Below are 24,748 nucleotides of genomic sequence, written 5' to 3'. Positions count from 1 at the left end.
TAGCCAGAATTTTGTGGAAATTAACAGTGGAACATATAGTGAGAGTTTCTGAGGTTTTTGGTGTCATCTTATGCACATGTGAGTAACACAGAAAGTAATTTTGGTAATAAAGGGTGAGATTTATTAAACTGGTGTAAAGTAGAATAGTCTCAGTTGCCCCTAGCAACAATAAGATTCCACCTTTTATTCCTCACAGATTCTTTAGAAAATGAAAGGTGGAATCTGATTGGTTGCTAGGGGCAACTAAGACACTTCTACTTTACACTAGTTTGATAAATCTCCCCCAAAGTCTTTTTTTTTCAGTCCATATTAGAGTTGCATAAAAGCCTTTCACTAATGCTAGTGCATTTGTATATACATTTCAGGCTGCATTCACACATGCATTGGGGGTTCTTTTTATGACATAAGCCATGACTCGTGGATACCTCATACGCAAGTTTTATACATCTTTATCAAGTTTCCTTTATTGTGTTTATCATTTTGACAGGCTGCATGAAATGCTATTTCTCTGATCAAATCTGTTGCAATGTTTGATGGAGTCACTACATACAAATGTGTACAGAGCCTTAAAGGGGTACTCCTGTAAAAAACAATTGTCAAATGCACTGGTGCCAGAAAATAATACAGATTTGCAAATTATTTTACAATCTCAAGTATTTGAGTACTTATCAGCTTCTGTAAGGAAGTGGTGTATTCTTTCCAGTCTGACACAGTGCTCTCTGCTGACACCTCTGTCCATGTCAGGAACTGTCCACCTCTACCGCTCTAGAAAATTCCTGACACAGACAGAGGGGGCAGCAGAGAGTGCTGTGTCAGACTGTAAAGAATAAATCACTTCCTGCAGGAAATACAGCAGCTGATATGTAACTGGAAGACTTGAATTGTTTAAACAGAAGTTATTTACAAATCTGTATAACTTTTTGACACCAGCTGATTTGAAAACACCCCCCCCCCCCTTCCCCAACCAGATTTAAGGTGTCTCCACATTGGTGTTGTTGTTTTTTTGCAGAATGATTTTGATGGTTTCCCTTTCCTGATCATTATAGTCTGACACTAATAATATGCCTTAAAACCTTTAAAACACTGGTATTGGTTTTTTTTCTGTTTTTTTTTTTCACATAAAGGAGTAAAACATACATCTATATTGTAGCTTTTTGTCGTGCTACTGCTTGTATTTGTATTGCTATTGGTTGTGTTAAAGATTGCATAGAACTCAGTGTATTGCTGTGCATTGCAGCTGTGGCACAGTAGTTAAAACCAATTAGTGATGCTACAAAAAGTCACAGCGTAGCCCTAAAATAAATGTATCAATACTATTTTTTAATTCATATTAATGTTAAAGAGTTTGTCTTAAATTATTGTCAAATACCCTGCTATAAAATAATCATGAATGGAGGGTAGGGTCCCCTGTTCAGATCTCTCACCAGCCAAAGTTATTAGCAGTTACAGTGACAACTTAGAGCCCTCTTACAAAGGCCAATTATCGGCAATGATGCTCATTTGAATGATGATTTGCCCATGTAAAGTGCCAGCAATCAGCCGACGATAGCATCTTTTGTGTGGTGCTAAAATTTATCATTATTGACCGAATATATTTCTGTGTAGACAGGAGGTGTGTGGCTGATAACAATGAATGTTAATGGCCGCACAAATGATGCAGCATATGTGATTTATCGTGCCTTGTAAAGGCACTTTAAATGAGCACAGAACTCAGTGATCAACTCTCGTTTGCAGCCACGGATGGTCAAAGGTTGGGTAATGTAAAAGGAACCTTACAGTCCACTTTACCTGGACAGCCCACTGTCAGTTCGCTGTCATAATTAGTTTTGACTTTTTGTTATATTAAAATAGGGTTATCCATGTTAGAACAGAGTGGTTCACAATGCCTAAAGATCTAAAGCTAACAATATAGGAAAAATATACTTTGCCCAGAAATACCTGATTAGCGATTGGCTTTGAGGAGCATAGTGCAAATTCTGTAAATGGAAGCCAATATCTAGTAGTTACTTGTTCCATTGTGTTTTGAAGAACACATATCTTGTTGCCAAGTGTCTACAATGTAAATTTAACATAACTTATTGAGCAAAAGTACGTTCACCACTTAGTCATTTAATAAAAATTGTCATGATCCTGAGATAGTTTAGAGAGCTACCAATTCTGTTCTGCAATATATTCACCAAACTATGTTACTATGCCTTTAAACAGTATTGTAGAATATTTTAAGGCTTCTTTAAAATCAATAATGGAATAAGAAATGGATCTTGGTTTATTCTAAAATGACAATACTGATGGCTAATGACGCTTTGGGTAGTTTATCTGTAACATGTTACATCTGATAAAATTCCATATGCATATCTATTTAGCTGTTAACACTCCAACTATTTAAAAATCTACAATCTCATTGTAAAGATTTGATGTCCAATAGAAAGGTGGATGAAATCTGAAACATTTTTGTCAAAAATTGAAGCCTATTAAATGGCGTCAACTGTTTCCTGGTGTTAAGAAATCATTTTGTGGAAGAGACTAACTGTAATGTATGAGAAAAGTAAGAAAACCAGAAGGTTTATTTCATACATTTATAAATTATCCTTCAAAATTATGTTTCATTTTGCATGGTTAAAGAACACAACTGACTCTAGCAATTGCCAAGCATTTGGCACTGTCTAGGTAGCTTTAGTAGTCTCTGTGGTGTTTTGTCTAACACCATTATGTGCCAACATCGGGTGTGGGGAAGCGAGAAGATTAATCCATTGCATAGTCAGCATTGTCAGGTCATAACATTCTCTTAACTCAGAAATTTAGGTAATGTTGTTTATTGCCTGTAAAAAAAGAAAGAAAAAGAAAAAAAGTGTTACATTTTGTGACTGTAATATTTCAGAAGCTGAATTTCCAAGGAATACGGTGCAGTGTAGGTTTTGGTGGACAATCTCTTACTCATCCTATCCAAATCACTTAAGTCCCTCCCTAAATTATTTAAGGTTCTTTAAAGTTTTCCGAATTGCTGATTAATAACTTGAAATCTCGGTTGTTATATTGTAATGCTCCAGGACATATCCCAAAATTGATGGAGTTAAAATGTGCCTCCAGTGCTGTGCATGATAGTCCTTTTCTAATAGGCATCCATTTTGAATTCAACAACAACATATGTTTTTGAGCACCCTTTCCCACTGCTCCTCACTGCTTATAACTGTGTATTAGGAGATGGAGCATAGCCCCTGTCTCCAGCACATGACTCAGAGCCACAGAATTGCATGGCATTGGGTCTCACGCTGGAGATGGCAGCTATGGAGATGGAGTAGGAAGCTCTGTCTCCTAATGAATAGTTATTGGCAGCAGGGATGAGGGAGAACACGCACAGTGCTGCTCGATTTTTAAATAATTTTTAAATCATTACTGTAGGTAGACTTTAAACTTTCAGAAACTAGCGCCCTCTATACCTTACTTAGGGAAACCCTTATGAACAAACTCTCTACTTTATATGTCTCTAACTATTAAAGCTCTTTATCCCCCCTACCGACTGCTCCTTGTAAATTATTGTGACAGGCAGCAGCTGTAACAGTGTCCCACCTCTGCCATTGAATGGCTGAGTGGGCCTGCAATGTCACATCTAAATACTCAGGAGCAGCCACACATAGGGGACTGCAGCTGCGGAGAACGGGGTAAGCGTGTATTATTTTTTTCACCCACCCCCTCCCTGGGCATTCTGAAAAAGGGGTCCTGGTCAGACAACACCTTTAGGCTATGTTCACACTACGTATGAGACCGGCAGTTCCGTGACCCGACCAGATGATCTTTCCGGCCGCAGGGTTCTGATGGGGGCGCATCAGCGCGCCCGCATCACAACTTCCCATAGCACACAATGAAGCGAGCGTCCGGAGCCGCTTGCTTCATTGTGTGAACTAACAGGGTTTCCTACAGCCGCAATTCACTGAATTGCGGCCGCAGAAAACTGACATGTCAGTTATTTACGGGTCCGCATGGGATCCGGATGGGATCCCATAGATCAATAGGCAGTGTTCACAGGCGTACAAAGTATGGCCGTTGTTGTCGATGGCATTAACGTCCGTACTTTGACGTAGTGTGAACATAGCCTTAAGATAGATATATGTGCATCCCAAACATGTTTATATTTAGTTACTGTAGACTTACCAACCATATATAATAAAAATTTGTTAAAAACATCTTCTATTCTTTCACTAAAATAATACTTCCTGATATTGCTTCTGATCTTCCCTCCAACTAACCTCTGACTGTGCCCCGTATTCTTGTGTTTAGTTTCTTATAAAAAAAAAAAGTTTGTCCTGAACATTGCATGACCCTCCTCTGTGCTCATGTATAGCCCACGCTATTATGCTGATTCCATTCCACTCACAATGAGTGGTGGCTGCTATGTGTAGCTGACTAATAACCGGCATTAAAGATTTGTCTGATGTCAGACATTTGACTATATAGATGCTGCGACCAACAGCTTTTATGGGATCTATACAATTGCATAGTGTCATTGGTAGTTCAGGGGTCCGAATGGCACTTTCGTGATGCAATCATGGTATGCTGATTTGTTGTTGTTGCAGCAAGAGGCCTTCTTAAGGCCTCTGTGGCTTCTATGACAGATCACTTGTTACAAGTCTGCTACTGGCAAGCTTTACTAGTAGAGCGCCAGTTTCAGAATTCAATGTAATGATAATCTGTGATGCAGATTATTCAACTGTTTAAATGTTGCTGTCAGTGGCATCTGGCATCAGTAGCCCAGGGTCTGCTGGGCTCCCCAACAAAGCAACTGTGAGGTGGGTTCTTTATCTAGGCCTCCATGACTGCCATGACAGATATACAGTAATAGTGCATTGATCTGTATAAGCAATCGAATTGCTAGTACATTTCTCCTAGGGGGACTAAAAAAAGTTACAAATAAATAAATAAATAAATATATATATGAATTTACCATAATACAAAAATCACCACTCCCCCTTCAAATAAAAACATTTTTTTAAGAAAAAATATATTACTTATTGTCACTGAAAAATACCAACTCGTGTGACTTTTGGTCACATGACATGCCAGATAAAATGAAATAAAAATGATCCAATCTACCCTAAAACAGTGCTGTTAAAAAGTAAGTATTGATGTGTGCAATATATATGGGGGAACAGAAGGGCCTATCTACTATATAAGGACAAAGTGGGGACAATAAGAATGTGGAGTTTTTTTTATAGAGGTCACAGGACATTCTATTCAAATGATTAATGACATATGACATACACACATGGACTTCATGGCCGCCTGGTACTTCATAGTACTACAGTTGGTCTGTTGGTCAGAGTACTGAGATTTCAATTCCTTCTGAATTCCCCATTTGTAATAGTGTTCACTGGGCACTTATTCCTACTGCTTTATTCACCCTTTGAAATCATTTTTCAATACTCACCCATTCCTTAAAATTTCATGGCTAATATCTAGCTTTTTGGGGATTCCCATTTGATTTCTTTGGAGAAAGCGATGTCGTTTTCTTCTTATTTTGCATTGATCTAAATTACAAAGTCATACAGAGAGTATAATTCATTAATCAGTATTAGGCTGGGTTCACACTACGTTTTTGTAATCCTTTTTTTTATTTCATTTTTGCAAAAATGGATGAAAAAACTGATTGCAAAAACATAGTTTAAACCCACCCGTACCTGTATACCATTGTAAACAATAATAATAATTATTATAAATGTAAATATAAATAAATGCTGAAAATAATATCTCTTTCTATCTATCTTGACATTTCTGTATATAATCAACAAGAAAACATACTACAGATGAATGATGCATGATGTAATTTAAATAGGAGACTTATGTGCCTCTATGGCAGGTCTTTATTTTGATTGTCAGTGTATGTTCCAGGACTCCTTTACCCAAATCTTGTGATCAGCCTACTCCTTACTATGCTCCTGCCTTGTATAGACTGGTACATGGGGGAAGAGGACTCTGCCCGCGAGGGCTTACAATCTATAAGGTAATGGGAGTAAAGTGCAGCCAGTCAAGCGGCGTCTGCTTCTAGCTGGGAGCCGGAGCCGAGTGACGTCACGGAGACCCGACGGCGTCCCTAGCAACCAGGGACGCCGTGGTCCCACGTGATTGTCAGCCGGCCGGCCGGCCGGCACGCAGCTGAGTGGCCTTGCACTCAGGCTGAGCGATGGATCAGCCTGCCACTCAGCCTGCAGTGCATCAGCTGCAGTGTGGCTGGATTCAGGAGGCCGGACCAATCAGCCCTGGTCCAGTATATAGTAAAGTGCTAGCCAGTATGTAATCGCTGGCTATTAGGTTAACTCTTGGTCCCAGCTCCCTGTGTCTACTCCTGCGAACCCCGTCCTAATTCCTTCCTGCCTGAATTACTTGTTTTACTGACCTCCGCCTGCCTCCTGACTATCCGTTGCATTGCTGATTCTGTACTGCGTTGCACGTGTGGTTTGACCCGGCTTGTCCACTACTCCTTATTGTGTTTTTGTCTGTCAGTATTGTTCTGTGTCTCACATACATAGCGTAGGGAACGTCTTTGTGGTTGTCCGCGACCGCCTGGGGTCGACTGAAGCCCCTATTTCAGGGGTTGTCTAGAGGAGCAAATGAGCGCTCTCAGTGCTCGTTTGCTCCTCGTTCCCCGCTGCGGGGAGCTGCAGGGGGGCTGCCCGGGTGATCGCTGATTGTCCGGGCAGCCGTATTCAACGGAGCGACAGCAGCAGATTGCTGCTATATCAGTCGCTTGTTTTTCAACATGTTAAAAAACAAGCGACTGCAACGATCAGCCGACATGGTGTCGGCTGATCGTTGCACTCTATTCCACGGGACGATTATCATTCGTAGCGGCCAATATCGGCCGAATACAAACAATATTCATTCCGTTGAATAGGGCCTTAAGGAAAGCAGTGGGTGGATTCAGATCTAAGGTCCACTGTCTCTTATCCTGTCTGTACCTGCCAGTCCTGACAGATGGGTTTTCAGGTTACTTTTGAAGGTCTTGATAGTGGATGAGAGCCGGATGTGCCGGGGTAGTGAGTTCCAAAGGACAAGGGAGACTGGAGCAAAAGCTTAGAAGCGGTTGTGTGAGGTAGGAACAAAGGTAGAGCACAAAATGAGGTAATTAGAGAATTGAAGGTTGTGTGAGGAAAGGTAGCGGGATATCAGGTCAGAGATATATGGAGGGGAAAGGTTGTGAATGGCCTTGTACGTCATGGTCAACTATATAAAATGAATACGTTGGGCGATGGGGATTGAAGTGAAGGGATTGGAAGTGTGAGAGGAGAGGTGGATTAGATGGGCAGCAGAGTTAAGCATAGACTAAAGGGGATCAAGGGTGTTATACAAAACTAAGGGTCCTATTACACCAACAGATTATCTGACAGGTTTTTTAAGCCAAAGCCAGGAATGAATTTCAAAAGAGGAGAAATATCAGTCTTTCCTTTTGTTGCCTATTCTCTGTTTATAGTCCATTCCTGGCTTTGGCTGAAAAAAATCTGTCAGATATTCTGTTGGTGTAATAGGGCCCTTATATACACAATAGACAGAGATCATCAAAGAATTTTAAAATCTGAAGCTGCAGATTTGCTTTGAATATGCAACTTCAAATCTGTGCCATCAAATCTGCTGCAAATCCTGTACGTGTGAAGGCACCCTTAAAGTGTTACAGGTTTTTCTGCCTTTGGTACATTTAGGCTCACCTTGAACTAGTTCAGTCCAAACTGAACTTTTTTGAGTTCATAGAACTGTCCGAATTAAACTTTTCAATCAACACCACTCTGTACACCAGTTAAGCCGATAAACATGCACTTGCTGACCTTGAGACACCACTATTTATCATACCTTCAATGGTAATGTTCATTAACGGTATATTTAAGCAGTGTAGAAAAAGCAATAATACTTACGTCAATCTTTTCTTTCTAGTACTGTTGGCATTAGAACAATTTGCTTTAAGCTCCGATGGAGGATATTTGTTTATTGACACTGTTAAGAAATCAACATGTATACATGTAAAAAACTGTGTTAAAAAAGTAGATACCAAAGGTAGTAGCTATGACTATGGTATTACAATTTCTGTTCATATTCCATCTGTTTTGCAAAGTAGAAAAGTAGAGAAAAATACATAAAAATACTATTATAATAAAGCAGAAAAAATGCTAATAAAACGTGTAATGTACTGATGTTCTAGGTCTTCCGCTGTGTGTGTTGCTTTTTGTTGCATCTCTTAACCTTGGATAATAGATAGGGATGCTAAATGAGAAAATTATATACTAGATAACCCCTTTCAAAGCTAATCTATCAGCACAGGTGCAGATACATGTTTTTTATACTCATTCATCACAACTACTGCAGTGATTCCAGCAGTGCCTTTTATTCAGAGATCTGCCGCCCTGTTCTTCAGATATCTTTGTGTTTCTCTATATGTTAATTAGCAGGTCTGGTGCACTAGAGGTGGGCCATTACTCCCAGTGCGTTGATATCATCTCCCATTGCTGTCACACATCACATGAATAGTAATGAGACGTGGGAGGAGATTTCAGTGCACTGGGGATGCTTTGCCTGCCTCCATAGCACCCCACCTGCTAATTAACAGATACCTGAAAAACTGAGATACCTGGAGAATGAGGTAGCAGATCTCTGAATGAAGCGAGGATAAAAAAAAGTTATATCAGCACATGTGCTGATAGATTAGCTTTAATGAAGTGGGAAAAATATAGTTGAAAATGTATGCCATATGTTAAAGTATGACCCAGCTTTACTGGATTTCTTAAAGACTAAGACTGCCATCATACAGTGCATCAGCCAATGCAGTTTTTAAGTCAAAATTTTGTCAACATAAATAGGAAATTAAAAATAAGGGCTGCTCTCCCTTGGATCTAGTTCTGTCTGTGGCTCAAAAACGGCAGTGGCAGTTTTTTTTTTTTTTTTTAACTTCCCACTAAGAAAAGCATGTATCTATAGCAGTGCTTCTCAAACTGTGAGGCGTCCCCTTGTTGTTGGTGAGGCCCAGCTGGGGAGCCAGTTTTCAAAAAAATAACTATGATCTGCACAGTCCTTTTGCGGTTTGCGAAAATCTCCATTTTAGCAACATTATTAATTTATTTTGGACTTGCTTTATTAGCATATAGAACTTGTGAGATGAGTGAAAGCTAGCCCTAGCATTATTTCAGCTTTTAAATGGACTTTCACCACAGATGGTGAGGCCCAGACACCCTCTTGGTCAGTCTGGTGAGGCCCAGGCATTGCCTTGGTCTGTTGGGTGAGGCTCCAGTAGAAAAAGTTTGAGAAGCACTGATCTAAAGTGCTATAGTGCAAATCTAAACCTGTGCAAATATAATCTCCTTATCAAATAGAAAGAGAGAGAGAGAGAGAGAAAGATAAAGATTTATCAAACATGGTGTAAAGTGAAATTGGCTCTGTTGCCCCTAGCAACCAATCAGATTCCACCTTTCATGAAAGGTGGAATGAAAGGTGGAATTTGATTGGTTGCTAGGGGAAACTGAGTCCGTTTCACTTTACACCATGTTTAATAAATCTCCCCAAAAGTGTTTATATGGTTATTATATTTGCACAGGTTTACATTTGCACTATAGCACTTTAGATTAGACATGGGGGTTATTAATGAATTCCCTGTTGGGAGGTTAATTATAGTATCTTGTCTCCCAGAATAATCTGTTTGTGTGGCAGTGCAAATGTAAACCTGTGCAAATATAATATCCTTATCAAATATATATCTTGTCTCCCAGAATACTAATAATCTGTCTGTTTTTTTTTATTGTTTTTAAAGAGAGTTTTGTGGTGGTTTGTGTTTTTTTTTTCACCCTAATGTATTAATAAAGATTGATAATTTTGCATTATCTGGTGGTGAGTGCACCAATTTGCACAGTGTTTATCTTTATACTTTTTAGAAATTACTAGTAGTATTCTAACACCCATGAGCGTAGCTAGGGGTTCTGCCTGGGGGAGGGTTAGAGTGAGTCTGAGTGGGCCCCCAACCAATTATGTTACCCATAGGGACCTCAGCACATGACAATGTACTACTATCTACTACACTACTTATCGTGACTATGGATTAAGAGGCAAGTATTAGAGGCATCTACACTTCTTGTATAAAACATAAAAATTAAAGGATTTATCTAAGATGAGAAATCATAGCTGCCTTCTTTCAGAAACAGCACCACCCCTCCCAGTTTGTGTGTGGTATTGAAGCTCAGTTCCACTGAAGTGAATAGAGCTAAGTTGTAATACCACACTCAACCTAGGAGCAGGTATGGCACTGCTTTTGGAAGAAAACAACTGTTTTGTTTTTTTTAATCCTGGAGAACCCCTTTAACCAGACTATCTTTGCCTACTAATAATGGCTGTATAGGTAATAAGCTTTTAGACATAAAAGGGGCCAGCTGGTTGTGTTCCTTTGTTAGGATTCTACATTGAATATTTTTGAAATTCAGAATATGTGGTGAGCTGCTAGATATCTATTTCCTACTGGATCTGGGGGCTTTGGTAACTGAACAGGGTTGTGCTATGACTTGAGATGGTTTTCTTTCACCTTATTAACCCAGTCACTTGGGGGTCACAAAGTGACCCCGTTCCGATGCCTTCCCCCTGCTGCAGCATGATCCATGCATACCTCCTATTGTGATCCATCCATACCTCCTTTCCATGCAATCTCCTATTGTGGCCACAATTGTTGTGTAGCCCTAGCAGCAATGGCTTAAAGCCCTATTACACAGAACAATAATGTTTCCAATCAAGCCAATTTGTCATATTATCGCTCCATGTAATAAAGACAAAGATGAAGAAGCTGAAGAAACAATCATCAGCTGATTAGATAAACATGCAAGACATGCACAGCTTCAATGTAAAATTGGGTGCTTAATACAGGTAGCTAACATATACAGTAATTAACTATAATACAATTAAACACCAAGAAAAGACATATGTTATAAAGACCAATTAGGGTTATAGCGTTTACATAATATTTGCATTTTTTCATATCATTTGCACTTGATATATTTGTATGGTATACACTAGATATATACATATATATTTTCTTAATTTTGCAAATTTGCTTTTGGTTGTATATCTACTTGTATGCACTTTATTAGAACAGGGTGTATATTGTACCCATACAGGGGTGCCATTTTAGATGACCTAGTGCCTCCAAGGCAGATCTATTTTAGATGTTTTTAGTTTTTGGTTACTATTTTATTACCTAGACTGTACCTGTTTCAATAAAGTACTCTTATCTATATACATTTTCTGGTGTACTAATTGGCCTTTATGGCCTCTCTCTTTTCTTAGTGTTTGGATCATCAGCTGATTGTCGTCTTTCACCATGTTGAAAAATCATTGGATTGGGTGGATATGTATGCATAATTTTATTTTATACTTAGGCTAGGTTCACACTGCATTTTTGCAGTCCGTTCAGCATATATATTTTCAAATGGTTACTTTTAACGTGCACAAAAGCACAAAAACATGGTCAACCACGTTTTTGTGTACACTAAAAAAAACAAAAAAACACATCCGTTATAATCAGTTTTTTTTCTTTTTTATAATGGAAGTCAACGGAAAAATGGATCCAAGTGGATGCACACAATTGCATCTGTTTTTGCATCCATTTTTTTTCTCATAAAACACATACATTAAACTGACTGCAAAAACACAGTGTGAATCCAGCCTTAAAGGAGACGTTCAGGCACAGAATTTTTTCCCCAAAACTGCTGGGAGGAGGTGGGTAAACAAAACAACATGCACTTACCACCCTAGCTCCAGTGCAGTGGTCTGCTGTCCTCTGCTTCAGTCCAAGTCAGTTCCAAGCTCACTCAGCCAGTCAGTCAGTGGGCGTAGCAGCGTTCTGCCTCTTCCGCTGACTGGTTGAGTAAACCTGACACATCATGTCCCAGATCCCACTGAGACCTAGAAACGTCCGGGAACAGGAGACTGAAGCGGAGAACAGTGGACCCCTACGCTGGAGTGCATGTTGTTTTGTTCAACCACCTCCTCCCCGGCAGTTTTTTTAAAAAAAGGCCAGGCCTGTGGAACTGTTGGGGCACAGGTGGGATACATTTACTCTATGTGGCTGTTTAGGGGGGAAAGATGAAAGAAAATAACAACCATCGGGGGTACAGTTATTGGCATCACTGGGGAGTCCACTACAGACATGTGTTAAAGGACAAGTGCCATGAAAAACTTTTTCCCAGTAATTGAAGCACATTACAAAGTTATATAACTCTGTAATATGCTTCAATCACCTATCTGCCTCCCTTCCCTGTCTTTTCCCCCCTCCACCCCCCACCAGGAAGTGTCCTAACTCACACAGACCTAATGACTGTCGTCACCGTCACCAAGCTCTTCTCTCAGCTCCTTCTCCTGTTACACTAGCCTCCCCCTCCCCTGCCTTGTCAGATGACTCAGCTTGCTCAGCTCCCATTGGCTGAACAACTGCAAGCCATCACTTGTACTGGGGAGGGGGGGGGGGGCTGCTGTAACAGGACCTAAACCATCCCTTCCGGCTGATAACTCATCCTCACAAGAAGGAGCTGCCTGGTGACGGTGACGACAGTAATCAGGTCTGTGTGAGTTAGGACACTTCCTGGTGGGGGGGTGGAGGGGGGAAAAGACAGGTAAGGGAGGCAGATAGGTGATTGAAGCACATTACAGAGTTATATAACTTTGTAATGTGCTTCAATTACTGGGAAAAAGTTTTTCATGGCACTTGTCCTTTAAGGCTGTCTGCTGAAGCAATAACTTTTACAGACAGCATTAACCTGCCCAGACTTCAGTGGGCCCCCTGCCTGTTTTGGCCCAGGACACCCCCCACCCCCCCACCTCCTAATTTCACTACTGCTAACACCATATTAAATTATTATCACAATAGTTCATACCACTTACATTTAACAGAGTTCAGAAATGCCCGGGTAAATCTTGTGGCATATCCAAAGTTTGGTTTGTGACCTTGACCAAGCTGGAGCAGATGGTGTTCTGTGGGACTGCTTGGAAGTTCCATCAGCTCAGTATTATATGTTCTACCAATAAAAAGTACAAATAAAGCAAAACCCTGACATTTGGCTTCCAGAGAAGCTTCCCTCAGAGCTTGTTTATCCCAGTGACTTGTCTCTCCAGATAGTATCATGATAATGGCCTTATTCTTCTTTAGGTCTGATGTTTTAGACATGATGTTGTCAAGCATCCATTTTAATGAAAGCCCAAAGGTCGGTGGATCTCGCAGACGATGAGCGTTTTCTTGGAGGTGTCTCTTCATAAGCTCAGGACTGCTATATGTTGAGAAATCAAACTCAAGGTAAGGCTTCCCTTCATTGTCGGAACTGAAACCTGGGGGTGCACTACTGACCACGGCCACTCGAGCACCAGTTTTCGGAATATCAAGTCCATCAATCAAGGTACTGATGAAGTTTCTAGCTTCTTCATAATCATCAAGTTTCATGTGATATGAGCTATCCAGGAGAAAACCTACATCCATAGGGGACTTTTTTAATTCTGAATTATTTTCTGCACAGAAAACATCTGGTTTGCATGTATCTAAAGACAGAAGCAAAACAGAACACACAACAATTTAGAAAGGATAAATAAAGCAATAGCTGTAATGTGTATGGAGGAAATAAACACATTAAAATACATAAACAATGTTGGGGGTCTGAAATCAGATTCTGTAGACCAGGAATGGATTCTTGGTCTCCTGTCATCATGTCAAAGTTATTTCCAAGAGCTTTTAAGATTTGTAAACTATATAGATGTTTATTTCAGCATACATTTCTGAAATGCAAACAGAAGAATTTGCGCCGCGTCATTAGCTGCTCAGCCGCGATTGGCTGAGCATAACTGTGCTCAGCCAATCGCGGCTGAGCACAGTTATGACGCGGCGGAGGGGGGGCGGCGGCAGCGATTCGGCCGTCCGTCCGATGATGACGTTTGGCACAAGATGGCGGACGGCCTTGACACGGATCAGGTAATGTATAATGCAGCACACACTTCCGGGTACACGGGCGGGGGTGGTGGGACACGGGGAAGGGGACCATTCACAGACATAACATACATTACAAAGTTGTATAACTTTGTAATGTGTGTTATTCTGGGAATAATTTTTTAGCGCCGCACTACCCCTTTAAGACAATAAAACATGCAGAATTACTGTAAGTGTGGGAAGGGGGGCTATTTACCAACTTTGGACAGAACAGAGTGTGTGCATAACTTTTAACACTAATGAAACTAATGAAGAGGGTAAGTATACAAATATATCTGGTCTGGGGCCTGAACTTAAAGAAGCATTCCACATTTTTTTAAATTTCTCCCCTCTGGTGCAGGGCGCATATACTTTCCGATCGGTGTGCTGCAGCGCCGCTTCTTTCCGGTCCTACGTTAAAGTTCAAATCTGGCTGTCATGATTCTTCTGACCCTCTTTTGTCTTCAGGGCTATTGAAGGCTAGAAGTCAGAGTCTCCAATGCACCTCTATGACAGCGCTCTCGTAGAGATGCATTGGAGACCTTGACCTCTGGTCACTTTAACAGCTGGGCAGGCCGTAGAGAGGTCACACGGGACCTGGATTTGAACGGTCTGGTACCGGATTGAAGCAATGCTGTGGGACACTGATCATCAATGGTAAGTACATGTTCCAGCCTGCTGCCAGGGGAGAAATAATAATAAAAAAGTGGAATGCTTCTTTAAGAATGACATTAGCAATTAAAGGTTCTGGAGTCTGAAACTGATTGGAGCCTGAATTCATATCTGAGCATGGTCTAAGGCAATCAATAATTACAGGGGTCCCTTCTAAATTAATCTGTTTTGCTACAGAGGCTGGGGATGGCTGCAGGAGCATTGCTCATTTTCTAGAATATAAAACTTTTTTATTTTTATTTTTTTTCCAGTTTTTTAGGGTTTAATTATACATAACTAGAAAATGTACCCGGCGATGCCCGGGTATAAAGTGTCAGTGTGTTAATTAGATTTGTTCTAAGGTGCCCAGGAGGCCAAGCTAAAGGTATTGTTCCATCTGAGTTAATCAGTGGAATTAGTGTATACCTGTAGTGCATAGTTGGAGGGGTTCTGTATACCCACAATGTATAGTTTTTAGGGGTCTCGCATATCTGTAGTGGATAGTTGGGGGGGCTGTATACCTATAGTGTATAGTTGAGGGAGGTCCTGTATACCTGCAGTGTACAGTTGGTGAAGGTCCTGTATACCTGTACTGTATAGTTCGGGGGTCCTGTATACCTGTAGTATATAGTTGGTGCTGTATACCTGTAATGTATAGTTGGTGGAGGTCTTGTATACCTGTAGTTTATAGTTTGAGGGTCCTGGATACCTGTAGTGTATAATTGGTGGAGGTCTTGTATACCTGTAGTATATAGTTCGGGGGTCCTGTATACCTGTAGTAAATAGTTTGAGGGTCCTGTATAACTATAGTATAGAGTTGGTGGAGGTCCTGTATACCTGTAGTGTATAGTTTGGGGTCCGATATACCTGTAGTATATAGCTGGTGGAGTTCCTGTATACCTATAGTATATTTGGGGTCCTGTATACTTGTAGTATAGAGTTGGTGAAGGTGCTGTATACCTGTATTATAGAGTTGGTGTAGGTCCTGTATACCTGTAGTGTATGGTTTTGAGGTCCTGTATACCTGTAGTGTATAGTTTGGGGTCCTATATACCTGTAGTATATAGTTGGTGGAGTTCCTGTATACCTGTAGTGTATAGTTTTGGGGTCCTGTATACCTGTAGTGTATAGTTTGGGGTCCTGTATACCTGTAGTATATAGTTGGTGGAGGTCCTGTATACCTGAAGTATATAGTTGGTGGAGGTCCTGTATACCTGTAGTATATAGTTTTGGGGTCCTGTATACCTGTAGTATATAGTTTTGTGGAGGTCCCGTGCACTTGTAGTGTATAGTTTTGGGGTCCTGTATACCTGTAGTGTCCTGTATACCTGCAGGGTTGTATTTACCCGTATGGCAGTGTTATTCAGTCACAGAGTGTCGGTATTGGTCATGTCTGGTATGGGGGTGTTATCCAGTCACAGTATGGCGGTATTGGTCAGGTCTGGTGTGGCGGTGTTATCCAGTCACGGTATGGTGGTATTGGTCAGGTCTGGTATAGCAGTGTTATCCAGTCACAGTATGGCAGTATCGGTCAGGTCTGATATGATGGTGTTATCCAGTCACAGTATGGTGGTATTGGTCAGGACTGGTGTGGCGGTGTTACCCAGTCACAGTTTGCCGGTATTGGTCAGGTCTGGTATGGCAGTGTTATCCAGCCACACACAGTATGGCGGTATTGGTCAGGTCTGGTATGACAGTGTTATCCAGTCACAGTATGGCGGTATTGGTCAGGTCTTATATGACAGTGTTATCCAGTCACAGTATGGCGGTATTGGTCAGGTCTGGTATGACAGTGTTATCCAGTCACAGTATGGCGGTATTGGTCAGGTCTGGTGTGGCAGTATTATCCAGTCACAGTATGGCGGTATTGGTCAGGTCTGGTGTGGCAGTGTTATCCAGTCACAGTATGGCGTATTGGTCAGGTCTGGTGTGGCAGTGTTATCCAGTCACAGTATGGCGGTATTGGTCAGGTCTGGTGTGGCGGTGTTATCCAGTCACAGTATGGCGGTATTGGTCAGGTCTGGCAGTGTTATCCAGTCACAGTATGGCGGTATTGGTCAGGTCTGGTATGACAGTGTTATCCAGCACAGTATGGCGGTATTGGTCAGGTCTGGTGTAGCAGTGTTACCCAGTCACAGTTTGGTATATCTGTTGTGCCCTGTATATACATGTACTGTATGGATGGAGTAGGGGGCCCTGTATATACATGTACTGTATAGATGGAGTAGGGGGTCCTGTATATACATGTTCTGTATAGATGGAGTAGGGGGTCCTGTATATACATGTTCTGTATAGATGGAGTAGGGGGTCCTGTATATACATGTAGTGTATAGATGGAGTAGGGGGTCCTGTATATACATGTTCTGTATGGATGGAGTAGGGGGTCCTGTATATACATGTAGTGTATAGATGGAGTAGGGGGCCCTGTATATACATGTACTGTATAGATGGAGTAGGGGCTCCTGTATATACATGTACTGTATAGCTGGAGTAGGGGGTCCTGTATATACATGTACTGTATAGATGGAGTAGGGGGTCCTGTATACATGTACTGTATAGATGGAGTAGGGGGCCCTGTATACATGTACTGTATAGATAGAGTAGGGGGTCTACCAGTTATTACTGTGGATGTTGTGAGGCAGCTTCCCTAGCAACCATTACTCCCTGTGAAAATGAAAGAAGTAATCCTATTGGTTGCTAAGGCTCCAACTGCCGTGTCTGCTGCAGCTAATTATATCACCTGTGTTTGCAGTGAGGAGATTTTCCCATTCATCTCTATGGGGCGCCTCTCTTTCCCCTCCCCCTCCCCTCCTGTACATCTGGCGGGGACGGGACCTTCGCAATAACCTTCCCGGGCACCCAATGTATCTTTGTGCCAAATTTGACAGAAGGACAGACAGACAGACAGACAGACAGACTTTGATTTTTATGATATAGATAATGCAATAATGTGATGGGTCCCCCAGGGCTCCCCCTGTGATGTCTTCAGCCTCCCTGCTTATCGTGCTGGCTCCTTTGTACGAGACAGACTCATCTGGCAGTGACAGTCTGCTTAGCCAATCACTGACTGAGATGAAACACCGCTGCAGCCAGTGATTTGCAGAGTAGGCAATTACTGCCAAGACCAGGCTGTCTTGGAAGTAGCAGCCAGTGGTGACCAACGGGTTGCTAGAAACTACAGATGAACAAATTAGCTTTACTTTGCATCATACGGAGCAAAACTGATTGGCATTTGAATCCCACCGGCATACAACCTTAAGTCCACCTGGAAAACATGGATACAGCTATGGCCTCTGGCTGTATCCTCCCTCTTCATGGTGTTGCCAGCCTGTGGGCTTTAAAGGGGTTATCCAGCACTACAAAAACATGGCCACTTTTCCCCCTCTCTTGTCTCCAGTTTGGGTGGGGTTTTGAAACTCAGTTCCATTAAAGTAAATGGAGCTTAATTGCAAACCGCACTTGAACTGGAGACAAGAGTAAGGGGAAAAGTGGCCATGTTTTTGTAGCACTGGATTACCCCTTTAAATGCTGATCAGTTTTGCTTCATACAAAGCAAAGCAAAGCTGATTCTCTCTTCTCAACCAGAAACCATCACAAGAGGAAGCCCCAGGTGATCCAGGTAGGTGAGCATGGTGGTCAATTCTCACTTCTTACCGTAACAAAGAGTGCACTTCATTAAAGTTTGCACTTGTGATTTATAATCCTCATTTGTAGAAATCTCAACCAGCCGAAAAGTCCCTGAGTCATCAATCTGTTGAAACAAGAAAAAGACATTAAAACACCCCCCACATATTATTAGTTTCTATGTAATATCCATAGTAACAGATCTCTATTTTTTTAAATCCAAGCATCAGTTTCTTAATCAGTTGCTTGGACCTAGGTGTATTAGTAAGACCTACGAAGTATATAACATTGCTTTTAAAGAACGGTGGCCCCATAGAGATTGAATGGAGCACTGGCTGCGCAGGTGCACTGTGCCTTTCATTTATTCCTATACTTTGGATCAGGAATATGCTTTTAACCCTTTCCTTTCACAGAAATGATTGGCAATGGTGTTTTCACTATTTAATCCCTGCCTTCCGAGTGCCATTAACATAGTCTTATGGGTCTTGTTTTTTTGGAAATCAAGTTGGTTTCTTTAGTGAAAACATTTTCAGGAGACATGGCCTTAGACTTATGACACTTATGCACATGTGTGTAGTTTTCAGCAACATTGCAAGACTATTGCCCTACCTCCCTTAATCCCCAGTTACCCCACGTCCCCTGATACCCTCTTCTTTTGATGGTATACATATACAAAACTTTCAGGTAGACGTTTTTGTGAACATATTACGAAAAGCAAAATAAATGATGAAGATTTTAAGAAATATATGACTGTATATGAGAACACTACTATAAATACAGATAGTTTACATCCATAAATGTGCAGTGACATTACTATCCTTACACCTTTACTCCACTCACTGTCAACAATCACTCTTTCTACTGTGTGGTTTTGGCTGCTATAGAATATACTGAACCTGGAGCTCTGTCATTAGCTCTTGCCTAGTGGTGATAATGTTCAGTTGCACTGTAAAACAAGATTTTTAAAAAATCTTTCCTGCAATGAATCCCACTTTGCATATGTGCATACTGCCTTTCATGCTCTTCCTTCTAAGGAGTGCCTCAGCACAAGAAGACATCAGGATGAGAGAGATAGGGCAAACATTCAAGAAAACTTGTAAGCGAAACTCAGGAGAGGATTGCAGACAAACTGAGCTTACTGGAGAAAATCTGCATAATATAAAATAGTAGTATGCTTAGAAAAGTGTTACATCCTTAGAAACATAAAAGCTTGTCGGCAGAGACCACTTAATCCATCCAGTCTGCCCTTTTAGTATTTCCCTTCTTATTATATTAGGATAGATATTAGTTTACCCCAGACAGGTTTAAATTATGTTATAGATTTACCAACCACATTTGCTGGATGTTTGTTCCAAGCATCTACTACTCTTTTATTAAAGTAATATTTTCTCATGTTGCTTCTGATCTTTCCTCAATTAACCTACCTCTCACAGTGTCCTCTTGTTCTTGAGCTCGTTTTTTTTTTCTAAAAACACTTCCTTCCTGAACATTATTTAGTCCTTTAAAATATTTAAAGGTTTCGACCATGTCTCCCCTGACACCCTCCACCATTTTTGTAACCCATCTTTGGACCCGTTCCATTTTGTCAATATGCTTTTATGTTCTCCAGAACTGGATACAGTATTCCAGATGTGGTCTCACTAGAGCTCTATACAGCAGGATCACAATCTCCAGTCTCTAAAGTGACAGGGCTCTCAGCCAATCAGTGGTCAGGATAAGACAGCACCGAGGCCAGTGATTGGCTGAGCGGCCTGTCCTTTCAGAGACAGGTTCGAAAGTGCAGGAGGCAGCTGTTTTGAGCGGGGAACCCAAGAAACAAGCCAGGAGAATGCCGGGGCAGCGTGGGCAGGTAAGCATACATCTTTATTTCTTTACCTATACCCATTACTATTACACAGCAATGCATGGCTGGCAGATGATAATTTTTAAACTTGCTAAAAGTCAATGATCAGCCAATGTTCCGCCCCCTTGGCTGATCGTTGCCTTTATTACACTAGGTGATATCTGCCTTATTCTGCCCGATTGCCCCATGTAATACGACCCCTAAACATACTTTACCAAACAATTAAATAGAAATATACACTAGACACACATACTATAAGAAAGTGAAAAATTGGGAGTAAAACGCTAAACTTCTTACTGAAAAGGCTCGTTTTAATGCAGGTGCTGGAGTGAATGTAATAACTGCAGGTATAATCCCAAGAGCGTTGTATTCCATAGTAGCTGTGCTGATTGAAGCAGGGTCATCAGTACGACCATTGCTGAAGAACAGTGCAATTTTTCTTACAGTGTTTCCTTGAAGAGATCTCTTGAAGACATTTCTGGCTACGAAGCTCATACTTTTTCCAATATTGCGACCATTAGTAGAACTTTCCAAAGATATGTTCTTCACTGCTGTGAGTAATTTTTCTTTGCTTTGGAAGTCGGAAAACCTCACCAGATACCTGGGATATTGGTTATAGGACATCACTGCTACTCTTGCCCCAACAGGACAGTTATTTCCCCTAATAGTAATGTTATTCATTATATATGTGACAATTTCCATCATTTTATTATAGATATCTGGTTTCACATCTTTTGACATATCCAATGCAAACACCATTTCTGTTGGATACACAGGGCAGCTGGTTTGTCCTAAAATGGCAAAAGTTTATAACATGGTGATAAGTAACAGAGACATGCCCTGATTTGTTAAAGCAGAAATATATTAATTAATTAATAGAGATGAGCGAACCTCGAGCATGCTTGAGTCCATCCGAACCTGAACTTTCGGCATTTGATTAGCGGTGGCTGCTGAAGTTGGATAAAGCCCTAAGTCTATGTGGAAAACATGGATATAGTCATTGGCTGTATCCATGTTTTCCAGACAACCTTAGAGCTTCATCCAAGTTCAGCAGCCCTCGCTAATCAAATGCTGATCGTTCGGGTTCGGATGGACTCAAACCCGAACCCGGTTTGCTCATCTTTATTAATTAATATATTAATAGACATAATATATATGAAAGACTGGAATTAAACAACCTGGGATGCATACCTAGACCTTCTAGCTAAATAGAGATGCTGGGGATTTAGAGTAAGCCATAATTACCTCCGACAGCCCCCCTCCCGACTGTGGCCACTGTTGCATTTCAGTATGTGGAGGTTGGAGGTGCACATTTAAAGGGAACCTGTCACCCCCCGTGCCGGGGTGACAGGCTCCCTACCCCCCGCTAGAGCACCTTATACTTACCTGATCTCGCGGGGTCCCGCTTCTTGATCCGGTTGGGTGACAGAGATGTCAGCACCTGAAGCCCGACGCGAGCGTCCTGAGATGAGTCCAACACTCATAGAGAATGTCGGAGCGTCGGACTCAACATTCATTCTCTTTGAGTGTTAGACTCATCTCAGGAGTGCGCGCGCCGGGCTTCAGGCGCTGATATCTCCGTCACCCGACCGAATCAAGAAGCGGGACCTGGCGGGATCATGTACGTATAAGGTGCTCTAGAGGGGGGTCGGGAGCCTGTCACCCCGGCACGGGGGTGACAGGTCCTCTTTAAGCCTTAATAGGGAACTATATTGATCATGATAGATAGATAGATATGTCGAGATATTCCGCAGCACACCAGCATACGTGAAAAGGTGATTTTACTCCAAAAGTACAAAAAGATACAAAGGATGCGACGTTTCGATCATTATCAAGCTGATCTTGTGAGAAGATCGAAACGTCGCATCCTTTGTATTTTTGTACTTTTGGAATAAAATCACCTTTTCACGTACGCTGGTGTGCTGCGGAACATCTCAACATACTTTTGGGGATCCCTGAGCCAAGGGACTGGAGCGGGTGCAGCACCCGCTCCATTCAGCTTTGGATGTGTGGCTTTCTCCTGTTTCTAGATAAATAGATAGATAAGCATGCTTACAAAAAAAATCTTACCTTGACAACAGGCTGAAATCGAAGACATTTTCAGTATCAGTGTTACAGAAAAAAAATGAAACATTTTTAATATACAAAACAGTTATAATATTATTGTAAAGTTACTAAGCCTGTTGTACTATATAAAATGAACTAAATAATATCACTTACAATCATAAAGTTCATAAGATTAACCTGATAGCATGACGCTAGTTAGGCAACTGTTTTACCCTAGTTTACTGTGATGTCTTACTGTAACTTCCTTTTTGTATATACATTTTATCACTGAAGAGTTTTGTGTTTATTTGGACTTAGAATTTTGATGTTCTCTCCTAAAGTCGTCTTACATGGCCCGATATTAAGCTGTGTACAGCTGCAAATGAGTGCCAATTGAGATCCGAGCTCGCTTGCGGTGCCTTCACAAGGCACTGCACGAATGAACGGTGAACTGTTCGTGCAGCCATTCAAAAAACTGTTACCATTTAGGCAAAGAGATGTGTGGCCAATAACAAAGATTTGGCTGCACAAAATATTAAATCAGTCGACGAATAGAATGATCGCTGACCCCTTTACACAAACTAATAAAAAAAATCAACCGCACTGGGTGTAATTTTGTCCTCTATCCTCCTTATTTCAAATCCTGCTAATTTTAATCTGGCCAATTTTTCCACTGCCAGGGCAAAGAGCAAGGTTGGAGAGAGGATACCCTTGTCTCATTCCTCTCTGCAAATCAAAATGTCCAGAACTTTCACCATTAACACTCTTATTTCTAAATAAATTAACTTATACTTAAAAAAAAAAAAACTCTCCGCACTACAGGAAGACACCAGGAGAGCAGGGTGGGGTAAGAATAAGTTGCATGTCTAGAATTTGTCAGCTAGTTAATGACTATTTAACTATAGTCATAGGACAGGAGTAAAATGAATATGCTGGGCACTGGACTGTGGGCTAGATAATATTCAGATAATTCTAGATAAATGTGGGTTGAAATTATCTAAAATATCAAAAAAGGAAAAAATAAACAAACAAAAACCCCTATAATTATAATGTCTTACAAGCTGTTATGAATGCACATGATGGAACTTCGGCTGTTTCATTGTATCTCCTGATTTCTGCTTTGTATATCTGACCTCCCTTGCTTGCTGCCTGCCCCTGACCTTATTGCCTGTTTTCTTACTACCCCTATTTGATCCTGTTTTTGTAATTTTGCTGCCCGACCGTTGTGACCCGGATTTCTGACTATTCCTATTGTTTGCTCATCTTGTCTTTTTGTTTTACGTATCCAGGCCAGGGCTATTTTAGGGCAGATAGTGGCAAGTAGGCAGGGACAGTGGGCGGGGCTAAGCTTAGGGTACACTGTCCGTGTCTTTCCTGCATCTCTCTGTGACCTGAGCCGTGACAGAAGCAAAATGAAACAAAAGTATGAAATATTAACATAAGATTATACTTACGACAGGTCTTCCTGATGTAGTCAATTAGCTCACATGGCTGTATAGCAAATAAAAGAATAAGTGTTTACTTATAGGGAATTTCATTCAAAAATGTACTTTACAATAAGTTATTATAGATGCGCTATGAGGAAGAGGTAGAAGTAGATATAGCACTGTCAAAAGGTTTAGAATACCTCAATATTTTCTATTATTTTAGGCAGTAACAGTTCTATAACAGCAATATTGTGAAATAGTTCAAAAATAAGTCAAAAACATAAAATTAATATAATTATTTAACCTCAAACATGTTTTGCTGGTTTTCTGGTTTTAACTAGGCCTAGTCTTTGATAAAGTCACATTCAGGGACGAAACATGTTAGACTTATAGGCCATTTTAATGCTGTATATTGTCATAAGAATTGTCTACTTTAGAACCAGGGCAGCCGCAGATGGGGGACTAGTTAGCCGGAGCGTATAGCGCAAAATCGCTCCTGGGGCATAGACAGTCAAACCGACTTACCCTGGTTGTTATTTCTAATTCTTTAGCTTGCATGAGAGAGATTCCTTAGCACACCAGGGTGTCTTGAGCTTAACCCCGAGGTGCTGGGAAATCGATTTGATGGTAGCCCCGACGGGGCAATAGCATGACTATTGGGGTCTCTCTTCAAACCGGCACTGAATAGGTAAAGTGCTAAAATATTGCACCTCAATTGACAGTATACAGCTTTTAGTCACATATCACTTAAGCACTGTGTTTTTTCTATTATGTCTACAGTGTGGAAAACATTGCATCATAAAACCCTCTATGGCAGGATTTGGACAGTTTTACTCTTAAGGACTAGGCACATTGCTATGATAATGCCAAGAAAATGGCAATGAAAAGAAGACATCTAGATGGTAGGTATGCCCTACAGAGAAATTACTAAGAAAGCCGAGGTGGCAGTGCAGTTTTCTATATCATCAAGGCCACTATAAATTAAACTGACATGTTTTTGAGAGTCAATAGTTTGTGTGATCAGTGCCTCACAGCACAAAACCTTCAAGCCCAGATTAATGCAGCAAAGACTACACAAGTTTCCATTTCAGCTGTGAACAGAAAACGTCTATGTGTGAGTTTGACAGGCCAAGTATTGATATTAAGATTGTAAAATAATAGCAAAAACACTTGCCTGGACCAAGCAGCACCTCCATT

At 41.0% G+C, this 24,748-nt stretch overlaps 1 protein-coding gene across 1 annotated transcript in view; it reads right to left on the bottom strand.

The window, feature by feature from the left end:
• Positions 1-267: 267 nt before the first annotated feature.
• LOC138783528 (collagen alpha-6(VI) chain-like) overlaps positions 268-24,748 on the bottom strand; it is a 125,823-nt gene continuing 101,342 nt past the window's right edge. Inside the window, exons 34-41 of the mRNA XM_069958329.1 lie at positions 23,579-23,615; positions 22,149-22,160; positions 20,376-20,869; positions 18,266-18,362; positions 12,892-13,539; positions 7,899-7,977; positions 5,423-5,522; positions 268-2,819 (exon numbers count right to left, since the gene is read on the bottom strand). Coding sequence (XP_069814430.1) covers positions 5,444-5,522; positions 7,899-7,977; positions 12,892-13,539; positions 18,266-18,362; positions 20,376-20,869; positions 22,149-22,160; positions 23,579-23,615 — 1,446 coding nt within the window. The 3' untranslated portion in view covers positions 268-2,819; positions 5,423-5,443. The remainder of the gene's footprint in view (positions 2,820-5,422; positions 5,523-7,898; positions 7,978-12,891; positions 13,540-18,265; positions 18,363-20,375; positions 20,870-22,148; positions 22,161-23,578; positions 23,616-24,748) is intronic.

Source organism: Dendropsophus ebraccatus, chromosome 2, assembly GCF_027789765.1.
Source record: "Dendropsophus ebraccatus isolate aDenEbr1 chromosome 2, aDenEbr1.pat, whole genome shotgun sequence".
NCBI classification, from domain to species: domain Eukaryota; kingdom Metazoa; phylum Chordata; class Amphibia; order Anura; family Hylidae; genus Dendropsophus; species Dendropsophus ebraccatus.
This window is presented reverse-complemented; position numbering and strand designations above follow the sequence as displayed.